The sequence below is a fragment of the Erythrolamprus reginae genome, chromosome 3 (assembly GCF_031021105.1).
Source record: "Erythrolamprus reginae isolate rEryReg1 chromosome 3, rEryReg1.hap1, whole genome shotgun sequence".
In the NCBI taxonomy this organism is placed as follows: Eukaryota; Metazoa; Chordata; class Lepidosauria; order Squamata; family Dipsadidae; genus Erythrolamprus; species Erythrolamprus reginae.
Window position 1 is genome coordinate 2226524 of NC_091952.1, and position 11077 is coordinate 2237600.

The 11077-nt window shown below is 45.5% G+C and overlaps 1 protein-coding gene across 3 annotated transcripts in view; it reads right to left on the reverse strand.

The window, feature by feature from the left end:
- Nucleotides 1-11077, reverse strand: part of LOC139163523 (BPI fold-containing family B member 4-like) — a 34228-nt gene that overhangs the window by 2026 nt on the left and 21125 nt on the right. For all 3 annotated transcript variants that reach the window (XM_070744337.1, XM_070744339.1, XM_070744338.1), the window contains 3 exons: nt 9438-9501; nt 2806-2866; nt 874-962 (listed from right to left, as the gene is read on the reverse strand). In XM_070744337.1, the coding sequence (XP_070600438.1) occupies nt 874-962; nt 2806-2866; nt 9438-9501 (214 nt within the window). The remainder of the gene's footprint in view (nt 1-873; nt 963-2805; nt 2867-9437; nt 9502-11077) is intronic.

The following is an 11077-nucleotide window of genomic DNA, read 5'->3' on the forward strand; positions in this document are numbered from 1 at the left end:
CACAGGTTCTCCTCCTCTCAGCTTCTACCAGGGAAGATTTATATTATTTTTTCTGTTGAATCAACCTGATATACCTGTTACGTTCTAGCACTGAGCCCCTGAGGAATCAAATGCAGACCAACGAGCGTAGATGTAAAAGGTTTACTATGTAGTATGAGATATATACGTACAAGGAAAGTCTTTCGAATAAAGGAAAAGCATCTAAAAGTCTTTTGCCAAAGTTAACAGAGGGAGCTGGCAGGAGTCCCAGAAAAAGAGAGAAGCACAAATAATAATTACCGAGCTGGAAATGATCAGAAGCAAAGAAGCACCAGAATAATCTTTGAAGTTCAGAGTCCTTCTTAAAGCCAAAAACGTTCTTTCAAACGCAAGACAATAATCACAAAACTAGAAGCCAGCATAATCAGTTGTTCTCTGCACTGGGCTGTGGCTTTGCTCACTACTAAATACCGTGAGGGTGTGACCCATTACCCAACCCATTACTCATGAGTGACTCTTCTCCTAGCCAACCATTCAAGTCTCTTTGATGCTCTTCGCACCCTAGCTTCCAGAATAGGCCATTCCTGACAGAAAGTGCTGACTTACTCATGCCAGGAAGTGCAGAAGGCCCTGGTTGTTCTTACCCTGACCCCTTATCATTTTTACTGTCACTCTCAGGTGCCAGGAATACAGGACACCTGCTTCGTCCCTCCACAGTCTCTGTGTCCTCTTAGTCCATGATTATTTGTGCAGGATGTGAGCGAACCACAACAATACCCAAATATGGGAGGGAGCATACTGCTTCCTTTTTGCCTCTTGGCCCTTCCAGGGGCCATAAGTTAAAGCTACTGCTTGAAAATAGCTTGAAATAGACCCCACCAAGTCATGACCCACCTTGAAATCCAGCTCAGTAAAATGTCCGCTTGAAATCGGCATGGTAGAAAGGGCTGTGTGGATTTTGCCGAGAAGTCCAAAGAAGACGTCTGGAAACAAAAAAAACCCCGGTGGGACGGCAAAGGAAAGCGTTAAATGTTGGCCTCCACCCCAGTTGCCCCCTTTTCTTGTCCAGCCCCCTTGAGGAGAAAGGGACAGCCGTGGATACCCACCCACCCTTTGCCCTACACAGGGTTAGAGGTCCACTTGCTCTTGGTTTGTGGAGACCTCCAATGCACATTCCAACTCCGCTGCTGTTGTGTTGTTTCTGCTTTCCCTTTCCACCTGGGAGCAATGTCCCAGGTGGACTGAGGACCCTGCAGTCATCTCTCCCCTCCTAACTCCCACCCCCCTTGGCATACCCCACTTCCTTCTAGCATTGATAACGATACTTAGCTTGATAATGAAACATCTACAAGAAAACAATAAAGCTCAGAGAGCACCAAGGACCCCACAGCTGTCGTTCTCCCCCTCCCTCCCTCTATTCCTTCTTTCCTTCCTTCCTCTCTCTGTTTCCTTCCTTCCATCCTTCTACTCCATCTCCTCCTCCTCCCTCCCTCCCTTCTCAATATCTCTGCTTCCTTCTGTCCTTCTATTCCATCTCCTCCCTCCTTCCCTCCCTTCCTTCCTAATATCTCTTTTTCTGTTTCCTTCCGTCCTTCTACTCCATCTACTCCTCCCTCCCTCCCTTCCTTCTCAATATCTCTTTGTTTCCTTCCTTTCATCCTCCTACTCCATCTCCTCTCTCCTTCTCTATGTTCATTCGTTCCTCCCTTCCTCCCTTCCCAATATCTCTTTTTCTGTTTCCTTCCGTCCTTCTACTCCATCTCCTCCTCATCCTCCCTTTCTTTTCAAAGACATGTAGAGCCAAAAAAGGAGGCAGGTACAACTGCAGATCAGCTAGGCTACTTGTAAGGAGGCAACCTTGCCTCTCCTGAAAGGCTGCACCTACTCAGTCCCGACCCAAGTAACTTGAACATTACTGGAGAAACCTTCCCAGTTCAGCTCATGGACCTCCCCTCCCCCCCTTCCTGGATGATGTTCCTAATGAAAGGAGGTGGAGAGGGGACATGATCGAAACATTTAAATATGTTAAGGTTCAGGAGGGAAGGTCTCAAGCATAAAACGTATAAGAAAAGACTTCATGAACTCAATCTGTATAGTCTGGAGGACAGAAGGAAAAGAGGAGACATGATCAAAACATTTAAATATGATAAAGGGTTAAATAAGGTTCAGGAGGGAAGTATATTTAATAGGAAAGTGAACACAAGAACAAGGGGACACAATCTGAAGTTAGTTGGGAGAAAGATCAAAAGCAACATGAGAAAATATTTTACTGAAAGAGTGGTAGATCCTTGGAACAAACTTCCAGCAGACGTGGTTGGTAAATCCCCAGGGACTGAATTTAAACATGCCTGGGATAAACACAGATCCATCCTAAGATAAAATACAGGAAATAGTATAAGGGCAGACAAGATGGACCATGAGGTCTTTTTCTGCCGTCAGATGTCTATGTTTCTGTGTAACTGTCTGCAAGAAGAATATCCAGGCTCAGAGAGCACCAAGGACCCTACAGTCCTCCTTGTTCTTCTCCTTCCCCTTTTCTTCGCCTCTTCCTCATCCTCCCCCTCCTTTTCCTCCCATACCCCACTCCCTTCGAACAGTGATGACGTACCTTAGTTTGGTAATGAAACATTGCAAGGAAACATCCAGGCTCCGAGAGCAGCAAGGGCTCCACAGTCCTTGTAAACCCCCCTCCCTCCTAGCATTGATGATGTTCCCTAGTTGGGTCATGAAAGGTCTGCAAGAAAACTGCCAAGCTCAAGAATCCCCCTCAGAATCAAGTTCGCCCAAGGACCCCGAGGTGCGCCTATGCCGACAAAGAGAACTTACTATTGAGAGTGTGGAGTTGTTCATTCACGAAGTTGAACCAGCCTTGAAATATGGGACACAACTAGAACAGAGCAGAAATTTGGAAGGAGAGAAGGGGGTCGGGAGAGAGAGAGAGAGAGAAGGGTCACATTGGGACCAATAGACCTTCATCTAAGAGCTGAAGGAATCAATAGAGAACCATCAGGACAATTCCCAACTCATGTGTCTTCTTGGGTCTGTCCTTGGAGATTGTCTGGAAACTTCAGTTGGGGTCTATCCATTGATGGGTCTGACCCGGAGGTGGGTTTCAGCAGGTTCTGACTAGTTCTGGAGAAACTGGTTGTGTTCGGAGAACCGGTAAATACCGACTGGCTCTGCCCCCATCTATTCTCTGCCTCTCGAGTCCCAGCTGACGGGGAGGAAATGGGGATTGTGCTGTATCGTTCCCCCACCACACCCACCAATCCAAGCCACACTCACCAAGCCACGCCCATGCCCACCAAGCCATGCCCACAGAACCGGTAGTAAAAAAAATTGGAATCCCACCACTGGTGTCACCCAGCGTAACATCTCCACTGTGGACATGTTGTTAGCCGTCCTGAGTCTACGGAGAGGGGCGGCATACAAATAAAATGAATGAATGAATGAATGAATGCTTTGGCTTCCAATAGATCCCCAAAGATCCTTTAGATCAGTGCTTCTCAAATAGTGGGGAGGGCCCCCTTGGGGGTCGTGGAGCGATGCTGTTGGGGGACGTGTGACGCCTAGGTATGTGCTTTGTCGCAGGGAGTAAGGGTTTTTTGCACTGAACAATAGCACACCACAAGATGTATTTATTGATTAGAGTTGAAAGGGACCTTGCAGGTCATCAAGTCCAACCCCCTGCTTAAGCAGGAAATCCTATTTTTATTGTGTGAGTGTAGAAAAGGATAAAATAGATATTTTTAAAGGAGAGGGAGTTAGGGTTTTTGTTGTTTTTGAGTTTGTCCTGGTTGTCCTAGCTATTTGATTAGTAGTAGTAGTTGGAAGATTAGATAGCTTGTTAATTAATGTGATTTGAGAGGATTTATTGTGTTTAGAGGTGAATGGGAGTGGTGTTTTTTATTTTAAAGATGGGATAGGCTTGGTAGTTTGTTCTTGAGGGTTAATAGTGGTGCTATTTTCTGTTTTAGTAATTCTTACTTGGTCCTGTAAAGGGAGTGTATGTCCTTTTAGGGAAGAGGATAAGGATAAAAATTATTACAGTTAGGATAAAGATAGATAGGTAATTTCTGATGATATTTCTCTGTGTTGTTAAGTGGATTATCAGCGTCATTTAAGCCTTTGATACGGTTCCACATAAAGAGCTGATAGATAAATTAGTGAAGATTGGACTTAATCCCTGGATAGTTCAATGGATTTGCAGCTGGCTGAAGCGTAGACATCACAGAGTTATTGTTAATGACGAGTATTCTGAGCAGAGTCAGGTTACAAGCGGTGTGCCACAAGGGTCTGTTCTGGGTCCTATTCTTTTTAATATGTTTGTGAGTGACATAGGGGAAGGTTTGGTAGGGAAGGTTTGCCTATTTGCTGATGACTCTAAAGTGTGCAATAGGGTTGATATTCCTGGAGGCGTCTGTAATATGGTAAATGATTTAGCTTTACTAGATAAATGGTCAAAGCAATGGAAACTGCAGTTTAATGTTTCCAAATGTAAAATAATGCACTTGGGGAAAAGGAATCCTCAATCTGAGTATTGCATTGGCAGTTCTGTGTTAGCAAATACTTCAGAAGAAAAGGATTTAGGGGTAGTGATTTCTGACAGTCTCAAAATGGGTGAACAGTGCAGTCAGGCGGTAGGGAAAGCAAGTAGGATGCTTGGCTGCATAGCTAGAGGTATAACAAGCAGGAAGAGGGAGATTATAATCCCGCTATATAGAATGCTGGTGAGACCACATTTGGAATACTGTGTTCAGTTCTGGAGACCTCACCTACAAAAAGATATTGACAAAATTGAACGGGTCCAAAGACGGGCTACAAGAATGGTGGAAGGTTTTAAGCATAAAACGTATCAGGAAAGACTTTATGAACTCAATCTGTCTAGTCTGGAGGACAGAAGGAAAAGGGGGGACATGATCGAAACATTTAAATATATTAAAGGGTTAAATAAGGTCCAGGAGGGAAGTGTTTTTAATAGGAAAGTGAACACAAGAACAAGGGGACACAATCTGAAGTTAGTTGGGGGAAAGTTCAAAAGCAACATGAGAAAATATTATTTTACTGAAAGAGTAGTAGATCCTTGGAACAAACTTCCAGCAGACGTGGTAGATAAATCCACAGTAACTGAATTTAAACATGCCCGGGATAAACATATATCCATCCTAAGATAAAATGCAGGAAATAGTATAAGGGCAGACTAGATGGACCAGGAGGTCTTTTTCTGCCGTCAGACTTCTATGTTTCTATGTAAATCATAATATTTCTTCAAGATTTTTCTGGACCCCCCGTGACCACATAAATGGGCAACAGGTGGAGAACCATGGGTATAGGTTTTCCAGTTCAGACAGGGGGGTGGATTAGATGCCCTTTAAAGTCCCCTCTGGGCTTTTAGGATTCTCTGTTCTGGGATTATTCCAGATTTCATTTCATTTCATTTCATTTATTGGATTTATATGCCGCCCCTCTCCGAAAACTCGGGGCGGCTAACAACAATCATGAACAATGTACAGTAAAAAATCCAATACTAAAAGACTAACTTAAGATCCCTTAAATGTATAAAACCAACATACGTACAAACATACCATACATACAGTTGTATCAGCCTAGGGGGAGAAGAAGTCTTAATTCCCCCATGCCTGGCGGCAGAGGTGGGTTTTGAGTAGCTTACGAAAGGCAAGGAGAGTAGGGGCAATTCTAATCTCTGGGGGGAGTTGGTTCCAGAGGGCCGGGGCCGCCACAGAGAAGGCTCTTCTCCTGGGTCCCGCCAAGTGGCATTGTTTCGTTGATGGGACCCGGAGAAGACCCACTCTGTGGGACCTAACTGGCCGCTGGGATTCGTGCGGCAGAAGGCGGTTCCTGAGATAATCTGGTCCGGTGCCATGAAGGGCTTTATAGGTCATAACCAACACTTTGAATTGTGACCGGAAACTGATCGGCAACCAATGCAGACTGCGGAGTGTTGGTGTGACATGGGCATATTTGGGAAAGCCCATGATTGCTCTCGCAGCTGCATTCTGCACGATCTGAAGTTTCCGAACACTTTTCAAAGGTAGCCCCATGTAGAGAGCGTTACAGTAGTCGAGCCTCGAGGTGATGAGGGCATGAGTGACTGTGAGCAGTGACTCCCGGTCCAAATAGGGTCGCAACTGATGCACCAGGCGAACCTGGGCGAACGCCCCCCTCGCCACAGCTGAAAGATGTTTCTCTAATGTGAGCTGTGGATCGAGGAGGACGCCCAAGTTGCGAACCCTCTCTGAGGGGGTCAATGTTTCTCCCCCCAGGGTAATGGACGGACAGATGGAATTGTCCTTGGGAGGCAAGACCCACAGCCACTCCGTCTTGTCTGGATTGAGTTTGAGTTTGTTGACACCCATCCAGGCCCCAACAGCCTCCAGGCACCGGCACATCACTTCCGCTGCTTCGTTGACTGGACATGGGGTGGAGATGTAAAGCTGGGTATCATCGGCATATTGATGATACCTCACCCCATGCCCTTGGATGATCTCGCCCAGCGGTTTCATGTAGATGTTAAATAGCAGGGGGGAGAGGACCGACCCCTGAGGCACACCACAAGGGAGAAACCTAGAGGTCGACCTCTGACCCCCCACTAACACCGACTGCGACCGACCGGAGAGGTAGGAGGAGAACCACTGAAGAACAGTGCCTCCCACTCCCAACCCCTCCAGCCGGCGCAGAAGGATACCATGGTCGATGGTATCGAAAGCCGCTGAGAGGTCAAGAAGCACCAGGACAGAGGACAAGCCCCTGTCCCGGGCCCGCCAGAGATCATCCATCAACGCGACCAAAGCAGTTTCCGTGCTGTAACCGGGCCTGAAACCCGACTGCTGGGAACCTAGATAATCGGCTTCTTCCAAGGACCGTTGGAGCTGGAGTGCCACCACCTTCTCGACAACCTTCCCCATGAAGGGAAGGTTGGAGACTGGACGATAGTTGTTGAGTACGGCTGGGTCCAGGGAGGGCCTCTTGAGGAGGGGGCGCACGAGCGCTTCTTTATAGAGTGTTGGAAAAACTCCCCTCCCCAAGGAAGCGTTGGTAATCTCCTGGGCCCAGCTCCGTGTCACCTCTCGACTGGCCGAAACCAACCAAGAGGGACACGGATCCAGTAAACAGGTGGCAGAACTCACAGCTCCAATGGCCTTGTCCACTTCATCAGGTGTCACCAAGTCAAACTCCTCCCAGACAGATGGACAAAGACGTTTAGCCCCAGTCACCTCGACTGACTCGTTGTCAGTCGACTCTGTTTTACAATTGGAGTCGAGGTCGGCCCGGATCCGAGCGATTTTATCAGCGAAAAACGTGTTTAAAGTCCTCGGCACTACTCTGTAAGGGCTCCCCAACTCCCCCCTGATTAAGAAGGGAGCGGGTTACCCTAAACAGAGCGGCCGGGCGGGATTCCGCTGATGCAATCAAGGCGGAATGATACGCGCATCTTGCCGCCTTGAGCGCCACTTTGTAAGTCTTAATAAAAGCTCTTACAAGTGGTTCGATCGGATTCGGACTTACTCTTCCTCCATCGCTTCTCTAGACGTCTCTTCTGGCGCTTCAACTCTCTAGGCTGGAGATGGGATCCCGAGGAAAAGGTGACAGAAGACAGGCTGGACTAGATGACCTACAGCAGTTATGGCAAACCTATGGCACATGTGCCACAGGTAGAATGTGGAGCCATATCTGCTGGCTTGTGAGCTGTTGCCCTAGCTGAGCTCACGCAAACCTTCCTAACTGATTTTTGGCTTGCTTGGAGGCTCTGCCGATCGGTTTCCGGTCACAATTCAAAGTGTTGGTTATGACCTATAAAGCCCTACGTGGCATTGCACCAGAATACCTCCAGGACCGCCTTCTGCCACATGAATCCCAGCAGCCGATTAAGTCCCACAGAATTGGCCTTCTCCGGGTCCCGTCGACTAAGCAATGTCATCTGGTGGGACACAGGGGAAGAGCCTTCTCTGTGGCGGCCCCGGCCCTCTGGAACAAACTCCCCCCGGAGATCAGAACCGCCCCCACCCTCCTTGCCTTTTGTAAGTTGTTGAAAACTCACTTGTGCCGCCAGGCATGGGGAAATTGACACCTCCACTAACTACTTGGTTGATGTATGGTTTGATTGGGTTGTGTGATTATTTTATTATAAGGGTTTTTTAAAAAATTATGTTTTAAATATTGGATTTGTACATTTTTTTTAATTGTTGTGAGCCACCCTGAGTCTTCGGAGAGGGGCGGCATACAAATCTAATTAATAATAATAATAATAATAATAATTATTATTATTATTATTATTATTATTATTATTATTATTATTATTATCATCATCATGTCAGTACAACACAACAAACGAGATCACTATGCTGGATTTCGTATTTCATCACCAGTCGGACGCTTCCCAAGCACCTAGGACTGTGTGATGTAGCGGCGAATTATGTGTGCCGATCCCAGTAAAGGGGCCTTTTGCAATTGACGGATGGAGATTTTGTCAATTCCGATGGTTTTCAAATGTCCACTGAGATCCTTTGGCCCTGCGCCCAGCTGCCAAGTACCACTGGGACCACTTCCACGGGCTTATGCCAGAGTCGTTGCAGCTCGATTTTTAGATCTTCATATTTCACTAATTTCTCTAGTTGCTTCTCCTCAATTCTGCTGTCCCCTGGGATTGCGATGTCAATGATCCATACTTTTCCTCCACGATCACAATGTCTGGTATGTTATGCTTCAGAATTCGGTCAGTCTGAAGTCAAAGGTCCCACAGTAGTTTTGCTTGCTCATTTTCGACCACTTTTTCGGGCTTATGATCCCACCAGTTCTTTGCCACTGGTAAATGGTAGTTCCGGCACAAGTTCCAGTGGATCATCTGTGCCACAGCATCATGTCTATGCTTGTAGTCAGTCTGTGCGATCTTTTTGCAGCAGCAAATATTATTATTATTATTATTATTATTATTAATTATTATTATTAATTATTATTATTAATTATTTATTATTATTATTAATTATTATTAATTATTTATTATTATTATTATTTATTATCATTGTTATCATTGTTATTATTATTGGCCTCTGAAGAGCCTCTGGAGGAGTGAGGGAGTCCATTTTTCGTCTCTCCAAGCTCCACGAAAGCATCTGCAGCCTGGGGAGAGCAAAAAAATGCACCCGAAAGGCCCACTGGAAGTCAGGACACAGGGCGAGCATTGGGGTTGTCCGTGCATGCACAGCAGGACGGGACAGTAGGAGAGGGTTGTACGCGGATGTGCAGGGGGCAAGGGGCATAGAATTATGGATGTGAGCACCTGTGCACACCCAATAGCGTACGCACAGACACTTTTGGCACCGGAGGAGAAAAAAGGTTCGCCATCGCTGACCTACAAGGTCTCTTTTGACTCTGCTCATCTGAAATCTATTCTTCCAACTTTCCTCCCCACCCCCGGTGGGTATCTGGGGGTCACTCACCATTGAGGGCAGGGTGTCCTTAATGGCCGAGTTGACCACGTTGCTGATGAGCAAGGCAAGCAGGCTGCAGAGAAAAAGGAAACCAGAGAATCGCCATCAGGAGCTGAGAAGTGGTTTAGATCCCACGGTGGAGGGGAAGGGATCAGCCCCTGGCTGCAGCCCCAGAAACCAGGTTCCAATGCTCAAGGAGGGGGGTGGTAAATAAAGAGGGACCTCTTGTGCAAGTCCTCAACAGTGTTGACTATTTGCTTTGGCTTGCTCTTTGTCTCTCTGTCTGTCCATCCATCTATGCAATCTATGTATCTATAGTCTCTCTCTATCCATCTATCCATTATCATATATATATATTATTTGCCGAGAGGCAAAAAAGGAGCTGTGATGTTCCTTCAATATACCAGGGTGATTCGACACAAAATGTAACCCTTCCCTGGTGCAGAGCTGAAAGGATTGGATACTGTAGCCTAGAGGTTAATTCTCTGCCTTACAAGGCAAATGTTGCAAGTTCAAGTCCCAGTGGGTATGGCTAGCTGATGAGGCCAAAATAAGGCCGAAATAGATCTATCCTAGTCTCCCTTAATTTTAAAATTCAGCCAAAACATGTGACATATATACATATACATATACATACATACATACATACATACATACATACATACATACATACATACATATATATGTAGATTGTTCTGAGTTCGGGTTTTGCCCCGTGTAATATTTTGAGTGTCTATGCGACGTTTCGGTGAAATCACATTCACCATCATCAGGCTGAAGTTTCAAGCTTCGTGCTGTTGTAAATATGGAATGTTTGCAACTGCCATTTCTTCTTTGTATATAGTGTTAGGGGTGGAGATTTGGTTTGAATGTAGCAAATAGATTGGGTGACTATGTTTTAGTGATCTGATTGGTTGGTGGAATCATAATTACTAGAATGTTTGACATGGTGATTATTATGAAGTGTTTTTTTGTTTAAGGCTGGTTTCCAAATCTCTGGTAGGCGGGACGTATCGTCCCTTTTATTCATGCAGAGGGGGTGTTTCTCAATCTCTATAGCTTCTAAAGTAATTCTTCTATATAAATTTTCTGTTTTGGAAAGTAATTTGGTTTTTTCAAAGTCAATTTCGTGCCCTGTTTTTTTAACGTGCTGGACAAGGGAGGAAGTCTTTTCTTCTTTTTTAACTGCATTCTTATGTTCTGCAATGCGTGCACTTACTCTTCGATTGGTTTGTCCAATGTATGTGGCTGCACATGTTTTGCAAGGGATTTCATAGATTCCTTGGTGTTCTAATTGGATTTTATCTTTTGGGTTCCTTAGGATATTTGATATTTTTTGGTTAGTGAAAAATGAAGTTTTGATGTTATGTTTGTGCAGAATTTTACTAATTTTGTCTGTGGTGCCCTTGATGTAAGGGGGGAGGGTGGTACCATTGTCCTGTTCTTGATCTTGATTTTTGGGGGGTGTCTCTTTTTTTATTAGGTTTGTGATTGTTTTCCTTTCAAATCCATTAGAAATTAATACATCTTTGAGTTTGTTCAATTCAGTTTTTAAGTGCTCATGGTCAGCTAGGCGTTTGGTTCTGGTGATGAGAGTTTTGGCCACTGAGGTGATCTGTGCGGGGTGGTGGTGTGAGTGTGCATTTAGA